Below are 26,604 nucleotides of genomic sequence, written 5' to 3'. Positions count from 1 at the left end.
AGATTTAAAAAATAAAAAAAGTTTAATCGATTTAATCTATTAATACAGATATTTATTATGATAACTACAAAATGTTTATCTGTCAAATCTTTGACAAGGAAATACATTTAAAAAGTTTCGAGATTATAAAATATATATAGACATGACATGATATATATTCGCAAAAAGAAGAATTATTCAATAATTTTATCGAAAAATGTATAATAATATTAATTACCTAAATAGAAATTATGCGACAAGTAACAGAAGCAAATTAATTAAAGTTATTTATCTGAATCATAAAAAGTTACAATTTTTCTTCGTGTTCTTTAAAATTATCTCTCTTGATAGCTTGGATCTATCATTCTCAGCGTTGAAATGACAGGAACATGCGAGCGATAAATTTTAAATCGCGAGCCATATACGATTAATTTCTGGACATGTCAATCAATGACTTGGACAAGTTTTTAGCCATTCTTATTGGCGCGTAAATGCATTCCACGAAGACCGGCCTTCTTTATCGACCGAGCCTCAAATGATCCGTTTTATCTGTGAAAATCCTCTCCGCGGTCCTAACCGTGCGAGCGCAAACGAATCCTTAGCGCTTTTACGGACGCGATCAGCGTGTAACCCTCCGGCTGGCCATCGGCTGCGTCCTCGTGCATTTCATCAAAACAGCATCCGGCAAAACATTCCAATTCGGTGGACTATCTCCGTATTTATATCAAGTGGGCGTCGAGAGAACGTGGGCTCCGTTTTGCATCGTCCGACCGTGAGAGCGTATCCTGTCATCCGGAGATCGTCGCAAACCTAATGTCAGGCATAGCGATCGCCAGGCTCGCCGAGGAGCGAAAAGCATGGAGGAAGGATCATCCCTTCGTGAGTTTCCGGGTCCAGCAGACCACGTCCCTGCGACAACCGGCATCGTCTCATTTTTCGCGCGCGCGAAATGCGTCGCTCACGATTCCGCGACTGTAAACAATGGCTCGCATCCTTATAAAATAAATAAGAGAAATGGCTCGACAAATTTTTCATTTAATTAATTGATAAGTGTTGAAGTGACTAGTTTGCCTAGAAGGAATAGGTTAATCTGTAATTAATATATTGATATTAATATATTAATATCTTATAACATTTGCGTGCAAAGTGGAATTTTAAGTTCTCGAGAATATGATAATTGTAGCTTGAAATCTGTAATATAAAGATTCCTCGAAATTTTCAAAAATTCTCATAGAAATATCACTCTAGCATTTTTTATAGAAATATCTAAATTTTTATTAGCAGAGGATGATGCAAAAATAATCATTGATTGCAGGGTTTTGTGGCTAGACCAACCAAAAACCCGGATGGTTCTCTCAACTTAATGAGTTGGGAATGTGCAATACCGGGAAAAAAATCTGTGGGTAAACTTCTTTCAGATGAATTACAGAATTATGTACATTGGTATTGAACACGTAGTTTTGCAGACTCCTTGGGAAGGTGGATTGTATAAGCTACGTATGATTTTCAAAGATGATTATCCATCGAGTCCACCAAAATGTAAATTTGAACCTCCGCTGTTCCATCCAAACGTTTATCCATCTGGTACAGTTTGCTTGTCGCTTTTGGACGAGGAGAAAGATTGGCGACCAGCTATCACGATCAAACAGATCCTTCTTGGTATCCAGGATTTACTAAATGAACCAAATGTCAAAGATCCAGCTCAAGCAGAAGCATACACAATATATTGGTATTGTTTATGAGACTTATTACAAGATATAAAAATATCAATATTTAAAGATTATCATTGCCTATTTTTTTTTACAGCCAAAATCGTCTGGAATATGAGAAGCGTGTTAAAGCTCAAGCCAGAGCAATGGCTCCACAAGAATAAGCGCAAAAATATCAAACCGAGATACTTGAAATCTGGGCAAAATACATTGTATGTGTGTGGACAAAACTTAAAAAAAAAAAGCTAGTCCATTACTCTTACAATTAACTTTTTTTTACAAATAAAATTAACATATATTATAACTAGTTAACTAGCTTATATTTTTAAAATTTATTTACCGAATATTATTTTCATTCATTATAAAGATTTCTTAAAATTCAAAGTAGAATATATTATTTTTAGTAAATCGAATACAAATTTTTTCACACACATATAGGTACTCTCTTAATATTAAGAATTATGTTGTGAAATATGTATTTTAAGACAGAATTATTTTTTTGAAATCTGAACTTTGATTTGTAAGTCTTATAAGTAATCACTGATATTATTTTTAAAACGAAGATTTGAAAGATATAAGTAATGGCAACTATATATAAATAAATGTCTTGCTCTTTCTGAATTCTATTCTATCTTTGAATATAACACAGAGACTATCTGTTCTCTTGTAGATAAACTTATTTAAGAATCTACTAAGTAATGTACAAATTAAAAAAATAAAGATTTTGATTGATCGGATTGTATGGCAAAATTTAATTTCCACAATATTTTTCCTTGATGTTTTGGCAAATTTTATGCAAATGTGTTTGTTGAAAGAAAATAGATTTCTATATCAATGCACTTCAAACGTAAATCGATGTGACAATGAGTTAAATTCAACATGCCGTTGTCTTAATACTCTATTATCGATCGCGTTATCAGCATAATTATTCAAACGCGAATGCGTCACCGAGAAGCATCATCTCAGGATCACTTATAGTACACGTGTACGATTACATCGTTGGTGAATCTCAGAGTACAAACACACAGCGTGTATATATGTGATATCTATATATATATATATACATATATGTACATAGTGACATAGAGATAATTTTATATTCCAGTAAGTGTCCAGTGATATTCAATTCTTCAACAGGATGTCAGCTGGAAACTGCGCGTTGCGAAAAATCAACATCGGAATTTTATCCGCGTGCATTGTTGGTTTGACATTATCGTATTATGCGTACGTCGTGGAAACTAAAAAGGAACAGGATGATTCATACAAAGCCATGTGTGACATTTCGGAGCATGTCAGCTGTACTAAAGTGTTTATGACCGAGTAAGTGAACGTAAGAAATATTGCGTCAGCATATAATCGCATATCGATTGATAACAATGTTTCTCACCATATGTTTCACTAAATGTGATATTAATTATATATCATCTGTTTTATACATTATTCTATTTTATTTACAATTTTTATTCCATATATTTAATTACCATTTCATGTGATTTTATTTTATTTTTCATTTAGCGAATAATTTCTCATGTTTGAATAAAATTTGTTTGAATAAAATTCTGATTTAATCGCGTCGAATAATCAAAGCAGCAAGACATATCATGTATCAATATTTAACGATTTATCAGATTGAAAGTTGTACATACAAATCGCGTTATACTACTCTACTCGTTGCTCCGCATCATCGCGATCGACGAGACACCACATGATCTGCCATGATTATTGCCTTTAAGCGCGAATTTTTAAAAACAAAGTATATTGAAATTTATGATGATATAAAGAATAAGATATATTGTTCTTTTCAACGCGATTTAAAATCAATAATACAAAGAGAGTAGTATAAATATATTAAATAAAATAAAAATTGTATGATACATGACATGATTTTAAATTGGAGTATATGTGTATGATCATGAAATTATTTAAGATACATATAACAATAATCAATTAATATATTGTATTTCAGATATGGCAAAGGATTTGGACTAATGCCAAAAAATTCCATATTTAACATCCCGAATCCTATATATGGTTTAATATTTTATACTCAGATTGCAGTTTTAAGTACGTATTCAATTATTAATGAATAATCTGTATCTATATTCTTTCACATATTAATGATAAAACATTTCTTTCATAGGTACAATTAATAACTATTCCTGTTCTGCTGCTGTTGTAGCTTTGGGAATACTTTCTAATATTTTATCTATATACTTGGCATATATATTATATGTATTCAATATTATTTGTGTAGTATGCATTGGCACATACATCGTAAACGCAACGATTACATTTTTTGCTATTAAAGAATTTCGAAAGTTATCTACTGGAGTCGCCCACAAAAAGAAGATAAAATAAGTTTAAAATATTTATATAAATTTAAATGCAACTTTTTACAACCGAACAAGATGATATTGCAATTTTTTTACTTTAATATTGTATAATAATGTATAATTTTTTACATAAATTTTATGTTTTATTAAATAAATTTATTAGTTAATTATCTGCTTACGTTTTTAAAATATATAATATTATGTAAAAATATTTCTAAACATCCAATATATTTTTTAATAAAAGAGATAATGGATGCACACAAAAGTGATAGAAAAGAAACTTATTACATGTTTATATTATATATAAACCAAAAATATAAGTAATATCGAATCTTTATGAAACTTATATACTTATTATTCATTTAATAAAACTTATACATGTTAACCGATATACAGAGTGTTTCAAGTTTTCGATACCTTCTTTTGGTTATCTTTTTTAACTGAAAAGAACTAATCAAGTAGAACTATTTGTTAATAAAAAATATATTTCGAAGCGTTTAAAGAATATATGAACAATAAAAAAACGATAAACACGAGACACATTGTATATCATGTTCACATTGTTATCACCAAAATTAGTACCAATTATACGTTTTTTTGTGAGAATATCAGAGTAATTTAATTTAAATTAAGAATACGTAGCACATAAATGTTAAAAAATAGAATTTTTTTAATTAGAAAAATTTAGAAAGATTTGGAATTATGTCATAATTTTTCAACGTATTTCAATCTTAGTGTGACTCAATCTGACTCACATAAAAAGTTTGTAAAAAAAAATATTGCACATATTGCATAAAAACTTATACTATTTTTCCTCATTTAAATAAAATTATCGACTATTATATAAATTCTAGCACCATCTGCTAATTTGTTGGGCAGTTTCAAAGATATGTCTGTTTTATTATTTACTCATATCGAGTACGATAGTACTCCACATTAAAATACATAAATGTGGAAATAAAAAAGGTCAACTGATTAATGAGGATAAATTTGACGATATAACAGTATTATATATCTACATAGAACAAACATGTGTGATCATCAATGATGCAGTTAAGGATAGGAGGGATCAGTGGCAGTGGACCTCTCTCTACAGAAGAATAAATACAGTCAAAGATTACCGAAAATATATACGTACAAAAATCTATAATACATGTAAAATATATATAATATATATATATATATATATATATATATATATGTATATATATTCGTTATTTTACTAGAGCTGTAATTTTTGCTCACGCTAAAGTGGAGGATCTTTGCGTATGCTTGTCAGGAAGAAAGAGGAGAGGGGAGAAAGAAGAAAATACAATTTAAAACTTGATATATACGATCACTGACGGGACCACCTTAATATTTACCTTCTCTTAAAAGATCTCTGTTACTACGACTAATGCTGGCGAGAATGCCCGGGCTCTTCAGCGGCGGTGTTTCGTCCAACCGGTTCAGGTGCAAATTGGAGGTATATGGTGCATGTGTCGAGATGTCGACGCCGTTCTTGTCGACTTCGACGTTAAAGCTTTTGCTGCGCGATAGCGAAGATTTATATGTCCGTTCGGGTTTCGGCGGTGCTTGAAGAGTGCTGTATGTACTCGTCATGTTCAACTTGGACGGAGTATTCACTGCGTTCTTGATCGATATGTTGATCATGCTACTGTGTTGCTGACCTGGTTTCTTGCCGTGTCTACCAATGTGAGGTTTAGCCTGGTGTCGTCTAATTTGCGATGTTGTCTGCGAACGAGCCATTTGTCCAGCACCGGTGGAGTGCAGATTTCGCGGTAATGTCTGGATGGACCGGAACTGCTCCTCTTTTTCGTAATCGCCGACCAGTCTGCTGGTGGATTTGCTAAACCTGCCGAGGGAGCTGGAGGCAACGCTGAAACGCGGTCGTTCCCAAAAGATGATTCTTTCCGAGTCATACAAGATAACTTTTTCTCGTCGAATGAGCCCAGTAGTGTACGATTCATCATACACGTACGATTCATGCGTCCCTGCATGCAGCCTTCACCCGAAATCGAAGCGAGTTTGGATTCATCGAGATGACTTAAGACTTAAAGACACCCAAGCGGATTTAGACGTTTGCGTAATTTGGCTCCTGAAGCTTGTATACAGCTAACTCTGCCTTTGGCGATCAAGCGACAACGCGAGATAACGAGTTTTCTATTTTAATAGGACGGACTCTGATAGTGAGAGACAAATTTTTGCCGACAATATATTGGAAATTATAAAATATTTTCGAAACAAACATTTCATGCATTATATGTATAGAATATATTTCGGATTAAATTATAGAGCTTCTTCTTCGTATTTTTATTTTCAATTCGCAATTTATTCTTTTTGATGGTAAAAATCAATTATGCTTCATAATTTTTTAACATCTTTTTATATATTTTGTTATGTTTAAAGTATATATATTCAAAATAAATTTTATTTTGAATTCACGTATAAAATATGAATATATTATTTGTTTAATCGATCCTTCTCTATAACTTAGTCCATAAAAATTCTTAGTGTCTAATTGAAACAAAGATATAGATAAAAAGAAGAACATACAACACTTTATAAGAAATACAATTTCAATAGTAAAAATGCCTCGATAATGAACAGTTATAATGAGTTATTTACAATGCGATTTAATCTAAATAATAAAAACTCAGCTGAAATTTGTCTCGCTCTCAATTAACTATGTCATATATCGAGTCATATTTCGATTACCTGTTTTCAGAATCTATGGTAACTCTACCAGAGCTCCGCGGTCTTCCGTGTCGTTGCCGATCTCTGCCGATCTCTGTGTACCCTTTTTCGCGACCATAGATGCTGCCGCCGAAAGGATCCTCGCCCAAGTAATACCTCTGTAAAGGCGGCGGTGTAGATTCACTACGTTGCCATTGCTCTTGAATGATTTGATTGGCCGTCTTGGTGGTTATTTTGGTGACTTTGTTCGGCACGTTAACATTTCGTGGCGACCGCGGCGGTCTCTCAGGCGGTTTATCCTCTATCACATCTCTTTCGCTGACGAGCGGAATATTCCGGTCGACGACGTTGTATTGTAAATAAGTCGGACCATTGTCATCGGTCTGAGTCAATTGCGAGGCCGAATTACTGCTTGCTCGCTTGTTCTTCCTTTCTGTACTGGCTGAACGTAATTTCCCTACCAATTTCCGAAAGGATTCACCAATCTTATATTTAGAACCACAATCTGTAAAAAGATTTACAATATACCATTTTTTAAATGCATCAGCCATAAGTATTATTGCAAATTTTTAAAATGTTATTAATGCTAATTTTAATAATTCTCATCAAGTTTAACTTTTATCAATTTGTTTTTTAATTTGACAATATATAGAATTAACTAATGATGTAGTTTTTCTATAAATACGTGACCAGATTTAATTATCTTGAACTGAAGGGAAAAGGAAAAAAAACTTACTTTTCGATCCTCGTGAAGTGTCAGACTTCTTTTCTTCGCGATTGATTGTGGGCAACTTTGGTGAGATTGATCGCGATCGCGGCGAAATATTCTTATAATCGTCTCTTTCTGGAGTCTGTGCTTGAACATCACGATTGCGACTCTCCCAGGTTCTTTGTACTACGTGTACAGGACTTGAAGTACGACCCGGCTGTGATTCGTTCAAATTAATCTTTTCTTCAGATTTTGCCCACTAAAAATTATATGAATAAAATTCAATACTACATACTACAATGAAACATTTTATAAATCTTACACGATACATATTGATAAGTTGTTCAATATACTTATAATTATATTTAACAATGAACAATAAAAATAATAGAAACTTTTTCATCATTTAATATTATTTTCTTATCAATTATTTATTAAATAATAAATATTGTTATCTCACATATAGAATAAAGGAGAAAAATGTTTATACTTGTTCTTTTGATCTCCGACGAATCGGTGGGGAAGGTGTACGTTGTCGTTCCTCCATAGAATTTTGATACTCGCGTCGAAACGATTCGTAAGTTTTCGAATATGATGATTCAATTGGATTTCTCTTATGCCCATGGGCATGTCCGTTGGTACGAACAGATTCCACATATCGAACTGGAGAACTTGATCGTGCGTGATTTTGTTTCTCTACGTAGAATATATTAAAAATATTCATATTTTAATATCATATTATTTTTATTATGTAAAAATAATTTGACGTATATTACATAATATGTATTTAAACGTAAGTGTTGTCGAATTAATACTAAAGATTATAATGAAATTGTTTTTATACCTCTTCCTTGATATCGTTCCGACCATTCACTGATTCCATGATAATATCCTGAAGGTGAAGTCGAATCTCTACCACGTCTTTGATGGCGGCTGGAGTTTACATTTTCATATTCGCGTTCTTTCGGAGTGCAAGATTTCATAGTGACGTTGATGTAGCTCGTATTAGTGCTAGTTGGAAGAGGAGAATCATCGGCATCAAGAGATCCGTGAGAAGAACGCGAATCGCTGCCAAAGTGACTCTCTAGCCATTTGGACGTTTCGAATTTTCTCGCCTCATCCTCTTCTTCCAGATCCAACGACTTTTTTGTTAAAGCATCTTTTCGCCCGGCATCCGAGAAGCCTGTAGTAATTTGCAATTTTCTTTTTTTATAGAAAATTGAACTGATGAGAGACTTTTTTTAGACTTCAATTGCTCAAGATCAAAACTTCAAACAGTGTCTGTTAAATATAAAATTTTGATAATTGAATATATGAAATATTATTGAATATACTCTAGAGAGTGTGATGATAATATACTTAAAAATGGAAAGGAAGATCGTAAATTTATCAGCCATCAATGCTTACACTTCAATATCGCGCACAATTATCGCGTGACTGCCAACGATTCGTAAACATGTGGAACGTGATGGTAGAAAATGAATAGAGAAAGGCGACTTACCGGAGTATTTGTGGAAACGAGTCGTCCGCATACCCGTCGGTGATGGTGACCAGTCGCCTATTCGTTCTCCTTCGGTTGTCTCTGCAACGTAGCGCATTTCTCGGCCGACTCTCTCGCCGGCCGAGATGTAGTCTACCACGTCTTCTTCTCTCTTCTTCACGTATCTTTGCGAGCCTTCTTTTCTCGTTTCCGCGGCGTCGTCGTCGTTTTCACCGTCGTCCGGAACCTCGTTGTCGTTGATCTGAAATGAAAACAATCATTAATATTATTTGCATTGTTGCATGTATAATTTTTACTATTAATATATCAATATTATTTATTTTGTATAAATATTTATTATTGTTTAATAATATAACATCAATAATAATAATATATTGTCTTTCTCTTTCGTTAAAGAAAGTTAAATTAGCAAAGTAGATTTAGACAAGAAGAGAAAATTGAAAGCAAAAGTGTATTAGCAGGTTTTTGCGCGGCTCACCTCTTCGTGCTCGACCGTTCGCTTCTTCTCGGTAACGATTAATCCATCAGCCTTCAGTTCCTTTTTCTCCAAGGTCTTCTCGGTGTCGATGACTTTGTTCGACCTGGTTGTGTGCTGAATGACCCGTGGACCGGACTGCGGCGCCAACTGTTTCGAAGATTCAGCAAGAGCGACTCGCAAGTCGCCTCTATTGTTACGCACTGCCTTCTGATATGCCTGAAAACCAGATGTATCTGCATTAACCCCCGTCAGACCAGTTTATTACCTCCGCGCGAAAGTCTTCCTCTCCTCCCGATATACATATTTCGAAATCTCATCAGAAGAACCGGCTGGTCCGGCTCTGCCTGTTTGCATCTTTCTTCCGAAAATACATTGCTTTTTTCAAGAGGGATGCAACGTTCAAGAATAATTGTAATGGAACAAGTGCACGCAACTGTACGCTGATAAATACAGATCAAAACGTGATAAGCTTGAAAATTATCGCCGAGGTATCTTTGATGAATTTCAATTAACACGAACATTTATACTATGATAGCATCTAAATTACTTGAACTTAATAAGAGAAAATTGCAATTACAATTACCGGTTATTATTACTTTTCGCAAACTAGCTCATTGTATCGTAATAAGATCTCCCTGACAATTTGCGATAAATAATTCTGCGATTACCGATCGCAGATTAAAACATTTTTTATCTTAATAGCATGATTTTAATCGTTGATTTACATTCGAAAATATGAAAACTGTAATTCTAATTTTTATACATTTGTAGTTTCCCTTTAAAACTCGAGAGAGCTCGCAACAGTAAATCTCTTCAAATTCGCTATTCTACAATGTATGTCAATTAGTTACGAGATGCATGACACTCATTTGTATGCGTGTAAGCCATGACAAATGAATTAAAAATTATGCAAAGTGCCGGCTTTACGATGACACGACGCGATTCTCCTGACCTTCGCCGAGAAAACGACCGGTATCTGTGTGCGAATACGTCGAAAACATGACGAGCATGACGAATCGTCATAATACGCACCGGAAAAATTGTCCACCGTGCTCCGACACGATTACGATCGACTCTATGTTCCGGTCTACTTGACGCGTTATGCACTCTGGAGCAAAGCTATTCCAGCTTCAAAATATGACTGTCAACGATTATTGTGTCTCGCTGAAGAGAAAAACGGATACGTCCCGTCGATATGTCGCGTCCGATTAAGCAGCGCGTGTATTTCCGGCCGGTTATCTCTCGCGGCATCTCTCGCGCGAGGACAACTGGTCCGGTCCGACGACGACGACGACGACGACAAGCGAGGAATCTCGAGGCTACGATTGTGAAGGATCAGAACAGCGCGAAGAAACAGACAAATTCTGTCGGAGACGATATCCCTCTCGTCGCTATCGTCAAACACGGGACACTATCGCGGCTGAATTCGCGGCTGATCGCACTCGTGCGGTCGCGAGACGTACGGAACAGCTGCTGAGACTGCGGCTGCGGCATCTCATGGCTCCTTCATCGCCATTGGGTGAAGGGAGAGCAAAATCGAGAGATCATCGACTTCCACTTCTCGAGATCCCTTTCCCTCTGTCTTTTTCTCTCTCTCCTTCTCTCTTTCTCTCGATTTCTATCGGTCTCTTTCTCCCTCGTTCTCTCGCTTTCCAGTTCGCCGTTCGCCATTTAACTCCGTCCTTCCTTCGTCCTCTTCGTCCAGAACGATCTGACCTCCTCCGTCCTGAATCGTTCATGCGCGCGAGAACGTCTTTTGCGCGTATACCTGTTGCCCGTCTTTCGCAATCCAGTCCTCTTCTCCCGGGTATCCTCGCGAGGTTTGTGAAATCTCATTGCGATTGTACCGTGGATGCGGTTGCATAGATCAATATCGAAGGAAAGGGTTTTTTTTATATTTCTAATACTATTTTCTTTCACTTGTATATGCGTAATAGACGCGCGTAAGTGCACCATGTGTCCATTATGTCATTCAAAAAGTAATACTATCCGTATGTTGTTATTACTATGTTAGGCAACGTCAAATTAATACTCTTAATTTACACTTTGCACTACAGAAATAAACGCGACAGTGAAACAGTTATCAGAAAACAATATATTAATTTAGAAGCAAATGGATATATATACATATTTATCTAATTATCTTTTATAAAAAGAAGATAAAGAAAAAATATTTCCAGTTAAATAAAAGATATTTCATAGTATGATCAAAAAATTTCTTCAAAGTTTCATGTTGAATGTTATAGAATAATACAAAAATTACATTGCAATATTTTTATCTCAAGTCTCCTCTTTGCATATAAAAGTCTAGTTAATAATAAGTCTAGTATTAACAAAAATTGACAATATTAATATTATAAACATTGTTTAAATTTCATGTATCTTTTTTAAAAATTTTTAGAAATTATTTCGTAAGATCTTCTAGCACATCGTGTTGACCGAATCCCGTCGAGCTAACATAAGATACGTCTTTACCCAACACAACGATGCGCGTGTGAGTTATCAGATGGGACGGGGAATCTTTAAAGAGAGAACAAACAGCACGACCTTTTCGCGGCGCGTGAGATGCCGGGAAAGAGAATGCGCTAAAGCCGTATTCCCTGCGGCACGCGCAGGTGGAATTCAGGTGTGGGTGCATCGCGTGTGTGCATATATATGTATATATACATACTTCATCCGAGATATCCCCCAGCTGTTGACAATCCTCCGTCTCAAGCTTCTCCTCGATCTCCTCGCGACTTCTCACCACCGTCTCGTTGAGCTCCTTTTGCACGATGTTACCGCCACTTCCGGTCACAGTACCACCTGCCGCCGGCCGCCAGTCGACCTCCTGTGGTTGATCCCCGGTCGTGCGTCTCTAAACACCGGTTCGCGAACGTTAAAAGCACGTTCCGTACACGTTTGCGCGTGATGTTACAAAGGAAGCTGAGTTCCATTCCGATGCGCGAATGTATGTAGACTCAACGAACAATAGATGCATCTCGTAAAAAGAGTGAGACAAAGCTTTTGCAATTGGTTTTTATATCTTTTATTTCCTCAAAATTTTGACTTGTATATAAAGGAAGAAAGATAAAAAGATGAAATTATAGAAAAATTTCAGATCAAGAGAATGATTTGACATTATTAAATCCAATTATAAATTTATATATCATACTTGTTGAGAGATTCCGCTATATTCAAAATTTATATCTCTTTTTCTTTTATAAATATACTTTTTATTTCAAAATTTATTACTCGCATAATAAACACGTGCAAACCTCTTGAGTCGTATGTTCCTGTTGCTCGACATCCTCGGTAGTGTTCGTGGTAACGAGAGGACCAGAATCGACAACGACTTCGCCATCTTCGAGAACGACCTGCCGTTTCACCCTGGTCTCGATCTGACGGGTGGTCGTGATCTCCTTTTTCTTGCGAGTCTCCCATTCCTCTAAAAACCGGAAGCGGGTGTCTTTTCAGTCTCGCTCGTTGCGCAAAAGTAATCTCCCAGTCCAGAACAAACGGGTATAAAACGCAGGTGATAAATCGGCGGGAGAAAACAACAAAACGAAATAGCAGAAATATCTTTTATAATTTCTAATCATCTATCGCTTTTGCAAACATTTCGGACTATGCCAAACAATAGCTATGCACCAAGTAAACAGTTATTTCTGCGATCGTGATGTTTACCGAAGAAAGCAAACAGAAAAGAGGATGCATTTGTTGATTTATGTTTCTAGAATACCTGACTCACACTATCTAATCTTTTATTTAAATAACAGAAATGAGGGTTTTGACAGGAGAATATGCGATATACTCAAATATTAGAATCTCTTGAGTGGGTTAGATATCTTATGACATTTTTAGTACCTCCACTTAACATTGATAACGCGTTCGCATGTTTGAACTCATCAAAAACGAAGAGATAAAAGAGAAATTCTAATTATATATTCGTCTCCTATGATTTGAATATGGATTGACTATGTGTTTGGAATATCTTATCTACCTGCTATTTCACATTTATCATACATTCCTGTTGTTTATTGTTTTTCTAATTATATGATGAGTTATGCCGATGTTAATAGCATCACCTTTTCAGTTTACGCGCTGTGATAATATGAATGACCATAGATTACCATTTTCGTTCGTAGATTAACATTTCTTTTAAATAATTTACCTTCTTTGACTAATGCCACGGAGTTCTCAGGGTCAACCTGGAAAAGGAAACAATACGCATGTAAATCCGCCTACGAGTATCAGCGAAGAAGCGAAACGGCGATTCCTTTTGGTTAAGGACATTCCAGGGAAGTTACGTATCGCTAGAAGTACGTCTACCGCAAATAACTTTGCCGTAACCGCTTTCTTACTCCATGTTACACGCGACTAAACTCCTGACCGACACCCGGCGGATTCCGATCCGACAGGGACGTTAACGTGATGTAAGATTATTCACAAGATCAATTCTGAATAGACGCACGAATGATTTGCGGGAAATCGATCTAACACACTTATTCGAGTCAATCAAAAATAATTAATTAAAAAATTATTGAAAACTTCAAAAAATATTATTAAAAGGAAATTAATCGAAAGAAATTTCGCAAACAATGAATTTATGAAATAGTGAATTTATCTATCAAAGTTAATTTTTTATTCGAGAAATTGTTTTTGATCGATTTTGCAGTTTTAGCCCCTATTTATTTTTTACTCGGCAAATTTTCATATTTCTCTCTTCAACTTATTTCTGAATAACTTATCATTTTATCAATTTTTCATATATTAGGAAATTGCAAATGTGTAAGACAACTTCCGAAGAAAAGACGAGCAAATACTTGAAAAAAGAAATGGATTTTAAAGAGCTGGAGAAAAGTTACTCACGAGAATAGAGGAATGGGTGTTTGTCGGTGGACGGACTTCGTACCGGCGTGTTGAAATTACCTCCATCATTCGATCATGTCTACTATGAAATCTTGGTGTTTCTGTCGGGTCACTCTATCAATCTTTGCGAAGAGAAATTCAATTGACATACCATGAATTTCGGTTTCTCTGCACATAAATAACAAAAACGTACGTTATTTAAGTGAAACTCTGATAGAGGAAATATTATTTTAATTTATAGCGAAAAAAAATCGTCGTCGTATTCATCAAGTAAAAAAAAATACATTAATATATTAACGAAAATAATATCGATATCAAAGATTTTTGGACGCATTAAGCGAATTAAATTAACACTTTGATTATCCAATGCCTTTGATGTCAAATTCCGCTTAATACGCGATTCAATTCGAGATATTAATATCGCGCCGAAAGTGCAGAGCCCTCTTTTCGATTCTTCCGCTACGTCGTCGATGTGCGTGTGGAAAATACGAGAAGACGAGTGCGTGTATAAAACATGAGGCCGCAATAATTCATCGAGAAGCTCTTTCTGCGCATATAGAAGCCGAAGGCCGCGGTTCTGCAGTTGCCACTTCGATGTGGTCCACGCGATATGATATCGAGATGGTTAAAGACACCACATACGGCCGGTTGCCTATGTTCTATATTTCAATGGCGTACTTTTCCCTTAATCATTCGCGCGAATCCTTGATCGTAGCTCAGATTGAGTTGTTTGTTTGACCGAAAGGCTAATTGATGCGCGATTGAGAAACGATCGATTCATCACCGTAAAAGCTGAGAGTAATGATTCGAGAAATTGAGAAGAAATTGAGGGAACTAGTGATAGCATTAGCAAGTGATATTGGAAATAAAGAATAAAAAGTATAGAGTTAATTATTATAATGTACTGTAATAAAAAATAAAAAGTATAGAGTTAACTATTATAATAGTAGAATAAAAAACTACATAATTATTTTCTCTAATTGAGAGATAATACTGGTATCAGCGTGCGATGTATTACTTTGATAATGTTTCATTGTTGTGTTGGCAATTATACCAAGTATTAAGCGCTCTCTTAACTCTTGTTCGCAATCTTAATCGCCGCTTGATCATAATGAATTTTCCAAGCAGAGCAATTTAATCCGCTTTAAAGAGAACCTTGCCTACGCCTCTGAACACTTGCGTCCTTGCGGTTAGAATTACGCACGCGTTTTCCCCACTTCTACAGACAAGTACACGTATAAATATTTCAATTTTTTCTACCCTTAGGATGTATGATCGTAAAATGTGGTTTTAAAATAACTGCATATTACTATGAAATGTGCTTAATGCCATTTTCAGGTATTTCATGAAAGTTTGTGGTACACAGGGTATAATTATAGTATAATCTTTTAATGCGTGTGCCGTGACGTTTCACTTATCTGATACTGTTAATTATAAATTTTTTAGTTGCATGATAATTATGATAATTATCTTGCCATACAATTTAATTATATCAGAAAATAGCCAAGAAATTTAATTAAAATGTATTGTTTTTAATAAAATAAATATTTTAGTAAATGTTAGTAAACATTTTTTTTACACTCATCGTATAGAATGATGTACATTTAAGATTATTGTACTTATAAGATTAATTTTACAAAAATGTGTCTATTAATATCTCCGATTCCTTTGCTTTCAAGTTGCTTTGAAGAAAATCACGCCAACGAACGTTTTATATCTCATAAATAGATCTAAGAGGACAAACATGCACTTTGCATCGACAACACGTTTTCTTCAGCAATCCGATACAACCATGTCAGTCTCACCTTATTGGATATGCGTGTGACGTCAGGGATGCGTCAGCACGTATAAGTAAACGATTCGAAAAGTTGTCCGTGACATTTTACACACTTTGTCTAGAATAGAATGAATGGTGAGAATATAGTAAATTCGATGTAAAAAATAATTATTCTGGTAGAAGCGCATCGTTAAATTACACATCAATAAAAAATTAATTGATAATTTTATTCCTTATTCATACATCTACGATCGTGTTCGAATTATCAATCAGTTCTGCAATATTTTTTTCATGAAAGTAAATTAAAATAATTGACATAATTATATGTATCAATTCATATATAAATATATATTCATTGCCAATTTTTTTTTATATTTTCATAATATTTGAAGAATTTTCAATAACATTTTTTTACATGTTCGTCGAATATATCATTAATAAAGTTTATTTTTAAGTATTATTTATATAAAACTTTTTATAAGGAAATGTATTTTAAATAAATATCTATTTAATATCTTATTTTGAAAGAAAAATTTTCTCTTTGATTAAAATGTACATATATATTTTTTTTCTCAAAAAATTATATCAACAAAGTTTCATCAACTTTAATTAACTTAATGCAATTATACCTGTAATGCATACTGATTGCAATATAAATTTAACATAAATAAACAGAACATTAAATTACTCAATTAATAGTAGCGAAATTGGAGAGGCTAAATAAACAAATTAAGATAAAATATACGCAGTGCATGAAATATTTGAATTGCCGGCCGCGGTGATTTCAATGCGCGGCGAAAAGCATCGCGAGCAAATGGACCAACAATTTAGCATGCAGCGCGGATGCAACACGTGACCTCGTCAAAGACGTCGCCATCTTGGTTGAAAATGTGAAGCGGGCTCGTTCGATCGCACTCGAATCCATTTTAGGACCGTGCGACATTGAAGATCAATCATATACGGGAACGATACCTTGGCTTTCACGCCAAATATAGTTTGAGGTCTACGCGACAACGATTTTGCCGATCCGTTGATCTTTATCAATGATCATCATTATCATTATGATCGAAATTGAACGGATCTATCGAATGAAAACACATCACTTTTAACACACTCGCGCACTGGGAAGATTCTCATCGCTTCTGGCTGCATAGCTCGTTATGTAAGAGTCTGACAATACCACTCGCGTAATATCCTAGGAAAAGCCGTTCGTCGATTCTTTCTCGGAAATGCAAAATGCATGCACGTATCGGCGTAAAAGAAGAATCAGAGCAAAGATAAAACATTGAAATTTAATGGTGGAAAGAAGAGGAGAAAGAGCGCGACGAAGTGTTTATACACTTACCTAGACACCTCGATGTGATTCGCACAATCACGCTTATTTTCTTATGGGCGGATTTAAAATTGCCGATCTCAAAGGATCGGCACTACTTTCGTCAAATTTAACAAAAAAAATTAATGTATGGTGAGCGGTTCGAGTCGCTTAATTGAATCTAAATGAAGAAATTACTAGACCTTGCCGCTGGGATAATTTGGCGATGAATGACGAGTGATGCGAATGAATTCACGACGCGCGAAACGAAAGTACTCGACGAGACTCGCGCCGCATGCTTTCGCGCCAGCGCTCGCGATACTGTCCGGCCGTCGAGTACTTTCTGACGGATCCACCGGGCATCTCAGGATCGAATCTAGCAGGTATGGCGCCCTAGAATATGTAATCCGTACACCTATCATCTGGAAGATTCATCTAACACATTTTCGGAATTCTATGCAACTTCTAAAAAAAATAAAGATACTACACATCGATTGTAAAAGCTTCTTCATCGGTTTCCTAAAAAGAAGTGTACAAAGTGACAAACGTTAAATGATCACGGAATATTAACTCGGTTTATTATGAAATTCTAATATATAATTTGAATCTTTCCATTAACCGACAATGTCGAGCAGAATCTTTTAAGAAATCTAATCATATCAATTAAAAGAACAGATAAGAATATGAGATATCTTTTTCTATCATCTAACGAATCTTATAATAGATTTCGAATAGATCCAGATTTTTAATTAACTATCGCATCTATTACACGCAAAAGAGTTTCAATGGTGCGAATTACACTAGCAATATCTTTCATTTCGTATTTGAGTAGCTTGAAAGTGCTTCAATAAATACTCCATAGGAGATAACAAATGTTTTTACACTTTCAACATTTTATAGGTCATTAAATGATTAAAATTAAATCAAATTGAAAGGAGAGAAATGTCTACACATTGAAATTTTTTTACAGAGAAAATATCTTTGCTCTATCTCATGCCAAGACTGTCGGAGCGGGACATCTCGAACAGTAGGAGGTGAGAAGATTATCAGGGCGAAGCCACTGTAAATAGGCACGTACGCGATACTGAGTACACACCCGAATGGACAAGCACTGTGTGTATCTTTACCACAATGGCATGGTCGTCCAATCAGAGACTCACCGTGAGAGACGGAGATTAACGTCCCATTAACCCATTAAAACCCACAATCGCCTTGAGACTTTTTGAGATATAGCTTTATCCTGACTCATACATATTTTGCCGACGCTTATTTTTATCGTTTTTAGAATATTATTGAAATAAAAACGCCATGTATTTTCTTTGGAATTCAAATATAACATGCTCTCGTGAAACATCTGATCTAAAACTTTATACGAATAAAATCGAGATCATTTATGGTTATAATTAATCTGAACAGATTAATTTCTGAGTACATCTCGTGAGAGAAATGAATATGTGGGAATAAAACATGTAATGTAAGAAATATTAGATTTTACTAAAATATATTCAACAAAGAAATCAATTATATCGTACAGTTTTAAAAAGATGTAGAAACTTGACTGAGGAAAGATAATAAAATTGCATCGTCGAGTAACAATAATAATTTATACCTGATATTTGAAAACCTAATTTGCTTGAAAGAAACGAATTAGCAAACGAGTAATCCAAAAAGGTTTTTAAGCATGCGATTTCTTGTCTTTATCAAGTCTCTACTAAATGTACGCATCTACTTAGCAAGGTGGTTCTCCAAATGGAGCCATCGCGATAAGTAAGTACGTTTCGACTGCGCGACGGTGTGCCTGCGAATATACATTTTCAGAAGCCCATTCTTAGCGTTCGTTCGAGGTCGTTAATATGCAAATGCGCGCGTTCCAGCCGAATGCCTTATATCGCGCACGGATTTGGCATCATGTAAAGTGATTCATCCGCGCTCATAATCAAAATACATCGCCTTCGAGTTCCATTGACGCGTGTCTCTATAATTCTTACTTATGCGCAATATCGTACAAGGCTGACCTAAAAAGACGACGCCCAATTACTATTATGATTAATTAGTATGAAAAGCAGTATATGATCTTTTTATCTTCACAAGTTAATCGAGATCTATCCACATGCGATTACATAACAAATCAATAGTATACCGATCTGCTCTGTTTCCTTCGACAAATAGAATCGCCTCACAACGAAAATCATCGCTATCATTATGTCTTTGAATGATCAACCTGTTGCTAGATGTTTATTATCCACTTTATTTCTCTTGTCGAAAATCATGTTACACGTATAAGCGATTACTTTTTAATTAGTCGTAGATGTGGTTAAATCGGTCGCAATTTACCTTATAAAGCGCTAAAAGAAATGCAAAGAAGGATAAAATTAATTTATTACTGCTTGACGTATAAATTTTATAAAGAATATAATTTTATAAAAAAATTTTGAATAAAATTTATACGATATTTATATCAAAATAATTTATATTTTATATTATTTATATATATATTTGTCAGTGACAGAGCAGATCAGTATGCTATTGATTCGCCATGTGATTGCGGACAGATCTGGATTGATTTGTGAAAGTAAAAAGATCATTTTATCGATGTTTTTCACGCCGCTAATTAATCATGATAGTGATTGGGTATCGTCTTTATATAGTTGTCGGCTTTCTGATTTATAATCAACATCGCAATCTAAATTTCACATTGCACGACTTAGATATATATGTAATGTAATGTGCGATATGAAACGTAAATTGCGATCGTAAATCAAGAATCAGAAAGCTCGACAACTATATGAGAAATATATCTATTACGTGCCGTTCTCTCCATTTACGCTCGTAATTTTCTCGCTTTCCTTGACGGCAATTTGATTCTACGCAGCCGCGGCGAATTGTGTAAGTAGATCGAACTTATGGATACTTTGGAATGTGCACGTTTAATCATCTCGACGCCAATACGCATAACGAGTTTGATATATCGGGAAAACGATGTCAATGTCAATACTAATTGCTGCGAGCGTTAACGATTGCGTAACAATGATATTTCCATATTCTTCAATTATGTAGTCTGACTTATATTTGTTTCATGATTACGAATGTCGAATATCGATAAAGTGATTTCATTGCGTCAAATATAAATTCCTTCTTAATAAAAGAAAAATCTAAGCTATAGCTTCATTTTGAAATGTACTTATTTTAAAATCTACACTGAAAAGAAAAAGTTGTTAACTTGACCAAACCGTTCGATTAAATTATTATTTTTTTAAATTGAAATATTTAAATATTTAAGTTAAATAGATATCATGTTAGATTTAATATGTATTATTTAATTTAAATAGTTAAATATTTCAATCAAAAAAATAATAATTTAGTTAAACGGTTTAGTCAAGTTAACAACTTTTTTCTCTCAGTGTATATTTTAAATTTATTCAAAATTTATTTGCGTATTAAAAAGCATGATTTAATATTGTTTTATCAAGATTTTGAAAAGATCATAATCATGCATACAAGATGTTTGAAATTCGCTGAGAGCGACCGATCATTTGCATGCTTTTTCGGACACTCTGTACTCCTACTGTAGGTAGACAGGTAGACGACCGATATAGAAGCCGTCGTGATACAGGTTTATTTATATGGATTTGAAAACATACCGTTTTCCAAAACTGGCTGCGTGAAATGGTCAGAGATGCGCTCTCGCAAAAGCGGGCGTAAGTAATTGTTGCGGCAAACTGGTCCAAAGGAGACGCGCCTTTCCAGGTGCGGCTTAACCGATGCGGGAAAGAGACGCGGCCAGTCATCGCGTCAGTGACGTCATCGTCAGCTCGGTTTGCGCTGTACATCCGATGTGTTCTCCCTCATCATTTTAAGGACAATGACAACGAATCAGTATCCTCGGCGCCTAAAGTCATCATAAATAAAATTTCAGTGCAAGCCATGCAATACAGACTAATGTAAACATATGAGAATGATCTAAATGAGGGTTATACTCATGTCAATAGCAACTCGATAAAGATCGATAAAGTGTATGTTCTATCGATAATAAAATATTTTCCTTCTGCAAATCTTTAACTTTTCTTATCTTTACAAATTTTGCATAATGCCATGTTTGTCGTAGATAATCTTCTTTAACTATCTCCTACTTTATTCGCTTGAAAACTTGAATCGTAAAGCGCAAAGTGCAGAAACATTTGTCTACCGTAAAAATTCGCGCGTTATGATTCCAATTAACGAAAGCGGGCATGAAAAAGGCGCTAAGCTCACCGAGCATTCGTAGTTGAGCCACGAAGACGTTAACAGTCGTTCGCCTCGCCGGATTCATGATTCGGCTTTCCCATTCTCCGCACGATTATACCAAAATTACCGCCATAGAGTGTATCGAAAATCGATACCGGAGGAGGAGGAGGAGGGAGAGGGAGCGAAGCGGCGCGGAGTACGTAGCGACATCTGGCGGAGCGAGTCGGAAACAACGTAGAGGGCGCCACGCGTCGCAGCATGGTCGACTCGGGGCGCTCTTCTAGGGAGGAAACGAAAAGTACCTAGTCGCGTCCAGTCGAGGAGAAATGACAGAGGAGAGAGGAGGGCTCGTCAACGAGGTAAAGAGGAGTCGCAGCCAGAGAGAGGGAGAGAGAAAGCGAGGAGAGCCGAGGCAACGCTCCGAAACGAGAGGCACGACCCCAGAGGCGAGGGAACGCACTACACTAGCGAACGCGATTCTCCGTTTCTGCATCCGCGCGTCCACGTAGAGCCGTATGTGCGGAGGCCCGTATAGGGTAAAAGTACGCCATATTCTCTCGCAGCGGCCGGTGGCGCGACAGAGACGAGACTCTAGGCGCCGTCAGGCGGAATGACAGGAATGCGTAGCGTCGACGGCGGACGGAATCGGCGGCGAGATCGCGTCGTTCGCGCGTAATTCGGGGCGTGTGCCTTTCGCCGTGGACCGCGGCTTTCTCGCTTCGTCTCTGTCCCGTCCCCTCTCCCCCGCACTCCTGTCACTCTCGCTCGCTCTCTCTCTCTCTCTCTCCGTCTCTTTCTAGCTATTCGTCCCTCTCGGATATTAACCCCGGTGTATCAAACGTGTAGTACGTGCCAGGGCGACGTGTAATATGCGTCAACGACGGCGTACGTCACGCGTCACCGTCCCGTGACATTAGGACGTTGGTCGTCGTGCGCCGTGTGTACGCGCGCGCTCTCTCTCTCTCTCCCTCCCTCCCTCCCTCCCTCTTCCTCTCTCGCGGTACGAGAGAGCCTCGGGACGGAGTACGCAGGAAAGACAAGTGGACAGTCAGTCAGTCAGTCAGTCAGGTAGACCGAGGTAGAGGAGACGGGAGCGGATCCCGCTGGCAGGTCTCTCGGCGCGGCCATTTTTCCACACCGCACGATGCGGCAACCGTGCGTGCCCGTTCGATCCGCCATTCTAAACAATCGGTGCGCTACGTGCATTCGTCGCGGGATGCATCTGACAACGGCAGATCGCGGAGGCACCGCCGTGCCGCGACGACAACGATAAGCGCGGCGCTGCGCCAGCCAACCGACCAGCCAGCCGACCGACCAGACGGACGGACGGATCAACGCACGCACGCATGTACGCGCAAGACGCGCTGCCCCGCACACGTTAAGGCGGTGCGCTGCCGATTCGAGACGTTGCGAGAGACGACGTGACGTCGCGGGGACGAGACAACGACGGAGTGGCAGTGCTGGAGGTGGTGGACGACGCCAACGTCGTCTCGCCAACGAACGTCGACGGCGACGACAACGGTGGCGAGGAGGAAGAGGAGGAAGCGAGGAGGCGGGGAAGGAGGAGGCGGTGGAGTGGAAGAAGGAGGAAGAGGGACGTGATCGTGACGATAACGCGAGGAGGATGATAACGGTAGCGCGCGCGACCACAATTGCAACGTGGACGACGGCTGCGACGACCAACGGAAGGAAGACGGAACGGGAGACGGAACGTATGATCAATCACCCCGCCGTGCGCCGCGAGCTTCCCGAGCCTCTCGTGCTTCGTGCGTGCCCGTGATTCGCGATTGTGCGAGTATAGCGAAGGAGAGGAGAGAGATATAGCAAAACCGTCGGACGTTAAATAGCGCGTGCGTGCGCGTGTGTGCGTGCGTGCGTGTGTCAACGGTGGTGCGCGTCCACTACTCCAGCCTTCTTACGTGCACGTTGGTACTCCGAGTGTGTACTCGCCGATCTTGGGCGACCGTCTCGTCCGCAAAGTGCTCCATCTCGGTGTGTGTGTGTGTGTCTCTCTCTCTCTCTATCTCTATCTCCCTGTCCATCTGTCTGTCTCTTTCTCTCTCTCTCTCTCTCTCTCTCTCTATCTCTATCTCTATCTCGTCTCTGCGTGCGTGTTTCTCGCGTGCTTCCTCGCCACACGCATCCGGGACTCTTCTTCGACCAGCGCGCACGATCGATGTGACATCGCGGCCTCTCTCGTGCTGGCGGTATCGCGGCCACGCATCGCGTCGAGAAGAACTCGTTGGACGGGCGCAGGAAAGGAGTATCGCGGAGGCCAGCGTGTGTACATACGTACGACAGAGTGCATGCCGACAGTAAGTCGTCTCACGAGTGCGTATCCCGAGGCAGTGTAGTGCGCGCTCTCTCTCTCTCTCTCCCTCTGTCTTTCTCTTTCTCTCTGCCCTGTTCATTCCCCTGTTCGCTTCTCTTCCTACCTACTCGCCTTTGCTCGTTCCTCTAATACTCTGCGTCCCCTCGTCTTCCTTTCTTCCCTCGCCCTCCTCTCGTCCTTCCCCCGTCTTCTCTCCCTCTCTCTCCCCGTCTCGCTTTTCTTTCTCTCGCTCCCTCTCCGCTCTCTTGCCATCGGTCGAGACGACCATAGAATGCACGACGAGAACGCTGCTACGATCATCGTTGCTGTCGTCTGCTCTTGTACTGCCTTTGTCGTCGTCCCGTGCGTCACCTTCCTCCGCGTCGTCCTACGTCTACGTCTACGTTGACCACGAGGCCGCGCCGCGGGTGATATCGGAGATATCGGCTACAAGATATCGGACGTTTCAGTGAAGTGCCAAGGAGGTGGTCGCGCGAAGATGGAGATCGAGGCGAAGCAGCGTAGCCAGAAGAACCGACGACGGGAGCGGGCGCAGCGCATGCTGGCGCAGAGGGAGAGCCTGGCCACCGCGAAGCAACAGCAACAGCAGCAGCAACAGTCGCAGCAGTCGCGGCAACGGCCGCCGAACGACGAGGAGGACAGCCACAGCGGCGAGGACGAGGACCCCGCCGGCGGCGGCGGTGGCCTCGGTGCCAAGACCGGTCATCCGCGGGACGGACACTCGCGGCCGCCCAGGCCACCGCGACCCCCGAGGCCTCGCAAGAAGTCTTCCCTCGCGGCCGCCAACCAAAAGGAGCCACCCTTCGAGGAGGACATTATCGACGGATTCGCTATCCTCGCTTTCCGCACGTACGAGGATCTCGAGGTGAGAGACCGTTTCCGCGTCTTTTCTTTCTTCCTTTTTATTTCTTTTTTTATCTTATTCGATTATCTTTGTGTACTTTTGATTCCCGCAATGTCGTTCGGTTACCTAACGTCATCCAAAGTGTGTGTACGGACGGTGCTTTTGTTTGCTACGTTTGTTTTGAATCTATTGATATTTTTTCTCCCGAGTCGAGACTAGAACAAAGATATCCGGATGCGAAAAAATCGCTTGGTTGAGTACGATTCGAAGCAGAAATGCAAAGACAATTTGTGCAACACTCGAAGGGATATCAATGGTCACTCGATTTACAAGCAGAAATGCAAAGTTTCAACTGCTTACAAAATGCAGACATAAGGAGGGTTCAAGAAAAGCATTCAGTTATTTGCGAGTCAATTTTCTTTTGAATTTAAATTATACGGAATTATATCAACTGTATAAAGTTCAAATTAAATTTGATCTTTGGATTTCGAGCACTAGACCTACATTCTGAAACATTATTCTTGAATTAACCTGGTTTTGTTCATTAGTCACGCATATCAAGTTTATTACATGTTCATTCTAACATAAAGTAACACGAAAAGTACTTAATATCGATATGGAATTACTCTTCGAAATATATTAAATCAAAATTTTCATTTTATAAAGCATTTTATATAATTTTGATATAAATCTAAAGGGACGAGAGAACTGAAATTCTGAAAATTTCCAATTTTTTGCCGAGGAAAAAAGGAAATTATCTTCTTTGACTACCCTTCACAGCATGGTGTCAGTTAATGTGATTGAAAGAAAACAGACCCATTGCGTCCAATACTCCATGTGTTAAGTTTGTCGTCCTGTCTAGTTAATATGCTTGTCGATTGATAAAAAGCGAAATTTTATTGTTGTTGAATAGATCATCACGTTATTTTACCTTAATATTTGACTACATTATCATTTACGGTTATGTACTTACGGTTATTTATGATTAGTTGTTGAGTCATTTTCGACAAATCGTGTTTACTATTAATTATGGGGCATTGAAAAGATATGATGATACACTTGATAATGGATTATCATTCTGCTAATGGCTACCTAATGATTTCTTGCATTTTTACGTTTCGATTGTAAAGAGGGAATAATTTAATTAATATGTACGATAAGAAAGGGTTTATTTATTTTACGATTTTTAAAGAGAAATTCTGTTAAAGAAAACGCAGTACTCTCTCGATAAATTTTATCAAATTCATTCGAATAGATAGGTTCATACGAAGTAATATAAAGTTGATTGGGAAATAATGATCAATCGTTATTTTTAGTGAGTTGAGATAACATAAATTAAGTTCTTGCAAAATATTGACAGAACAGATCAGTGGTTCTCAAACCGAGTTCCGCAAATTCCGAAAATACAAAATACAAACGCAACAATTATTGCATCGTTATCTAAAACAAATAAAAACAATGCTTCCAATCGCATAAAATTTAATTTCGAGCAATCGTGAAAGATGTACGAAAAAAAAAAAATGATTCGTCGCCGCAAAATGCATACATACGTATCGTATATTAAAACCGGGGAAAGTTTGAGAAGCTCTGGCCCGAAAACAAACAGGAAAGAATATAAATTCACAAACCATGCGTGCTGAACGAAGGAGAGAGAAAAAAATAGAGAGAAAGAGAGAGAGAGGACGCCTGCTTTTATATTGCGATAAGCGGTTTATATCAGATTAATATCACAGCCATTTTATTTTCCGAACACAGCCCGAGATACTCCTCCCTCCAATCAGCGAATTACGAAAATACGCCGTTGGCTCTGATAAACCTTGGTCATTCGTGCGGTTCCGATCGTGGTTGGAGTGAAACC

At 37.9% G+C, this 26,604-nt stretch overlaps 4 protein-coding genes and 1 long non-coding RNA gene across 21 annotated transcripts in view; 4 read left to right on the top strand and 1 right to left on the bottom strand.

Moving 5' to 3' along the window:
• The first annotated feature begins 531 nt into the window (after positions 1-531).
• On the top strand, positions 532-2,425 carry Lwr (ubiquitin conjugating enzyme lesswright). Its single transcript, XM_083082118.1, has 4 exons — positions 532-858; positions 1,295-1,378; positions 1,446-1,708; positions 1,786-2,425. The coding sequence occupies exons 1-4, from the start codon at positions 793-795 to the stop codon at positions 1,850-1,852; spliced, it is 480 nt and encodes a 159-aa protein (XP_082938244.1). The 5' UTR covers positions 532-792; the 3' UTR covers positions 1,853-2,425.
• A 222-nt stretch (positions 2,426-2,647) lies between these two features.
• Positions 2,648-4,191, top strand: Vkor (Vitamin-K epoxide reductase). 3 transcript variants are annotated; one of them, XM_083082116.1, is made up of 4 exons: positions 2,648-2,719; positions 2,794-3,008; positions 3,655-3,752; positions 3,829-4,191. In XM_083082116.1, the coding sequence occupies exons 2-4, from the start codon at positions 2,827-2,829 to the stop codon at positions 4,044-4,046; spliced, it is 498 nt and encodes a 165-aa protein (XP_082938242.1). In that variant the 5' UTR covers positions 2,648-2,719; positions 2,794-2,826; the 3' UTR covers positions 4,047-4,191. The 3 variants fall into 3 exon arrangements, with proteins under 3 accessions (XP_082938242.1, XP_082938243.1, XP_082938241.1); XM_083082117.1 differs by having other exon boundaries at positions 2,685-2,702; XM_083082115.1 differs by having other exon boundaries at positions 2,701-3,008.
• Positions 3,627-21,181, bottom strand: Chas (chascon). 7 transcript variants are annotated; one of them, XM_083082107.1, is made up of 13 exons: positions 17,380-17,677; positions 16,063-16,152; positions 14,258-14,425; positions 13,560-13,596; positions 12,664-12,833; positions 12,078-12,263; positions 9,407-9,622; positions 8,929-9,169; positions 8,272-8,610; positions 7,918-8,123; positions 7,455-7,686; positions 6,740-7,223; positions 3,627-5,900 (listed from the first exon to the last, which is right to left on the bottom strand). In XM_083082107.1, the coding sequence occupies exons 3-13, from the start codon at positions 14,324-14,326 to the stop codon at positions 5,375-5,377; spliced, it is 2,706 nt and encodes a 901-aa protein (XP_082938233.1). In that variant the 5' UTR covers positions 14,327-14,425; positions 16,063-16,152; positions 17,380-17,677; the 3' UTR covers positions 3,627-5,374. The 7 variants fall into 7 exon arrangements, with proteins under 7 accessions (XP_082938233.1, XP_082938235.1, XP_082938234.1 ...); XM_083082109.1 differs by having other exon boundaries at positions 17,550-17,672; XM_083082108.1 differs by lacking the exon at positions 17,380-17,677 and adding an exon at positions 16,859-17,115.
• On the top strand, positions 11,939-15,907 carry LOC145961673 (uncharacterized). 2 transcript variants are annotated; one of them, XR_014435677.1, is made up of 2 exons: positions 11,939-13,707; positions 14,163-15,907. It is a non-coding gene; the product is annotated as an uncharacterized LOC145961673 (long non-coding RNA). The 2 variants fall into 2 exon arrangements; XR_014435678.1 differs by having other exon boundaries at positions 11,939-13,821.
• Positions 21,182-21,950: 769 nt separating the features above from the next.
• The window catches only part of Tay (tay bridge kinase), a 28,282-nt gene continuing 23,628 nt past the window's right edge, over positions 21,951-26,604 (top strand). For 6 of the 8 annotated variants that reach the window (XM_083082101.1, XM_083082104.1, XM_083082103.1 and 3 more), the window contains exons 1-2: positions 22,148-23,282; positions 24,352-24,767. In XM_083082101.1, the coding sequence (XP_082938227.1) occupies positions 23,195-23,282; positions 24,352-24,767 (504 nt within the window). In that variant the 5' untranslated portion in view covers positions 22,148-23,194. Of the gene's footprint in view, positions 22,113-22,147; positions 24,768-26,604 lie in introns of those variants that run through there. The other 2 variants (XM_083082105.1, XM_083082106.1) reach the window with 2 other exon arrangements.

Source organism: Camponotus vicinus, unplaced genomic scaffold, assembly GCF_025532165.1.
Source record: "Camponotus vicinus isolate PSW18456_S1 unplaced genomic scaffold, iyCamVici1.0 SCAF_11, whole genome shotgun sequence".
Lineage (NCBI taxonomy): Eukaryota > Metazoa > Arthropoda > Insecta > Hymenoptera > Formicidae > Camponotus > Camponotus vicinus.
The sequence above is the reverse complement of the archived record's forward strand: the minus strand, read 5'-3'. Positions and strand labels throughout refer to the sequence as shown.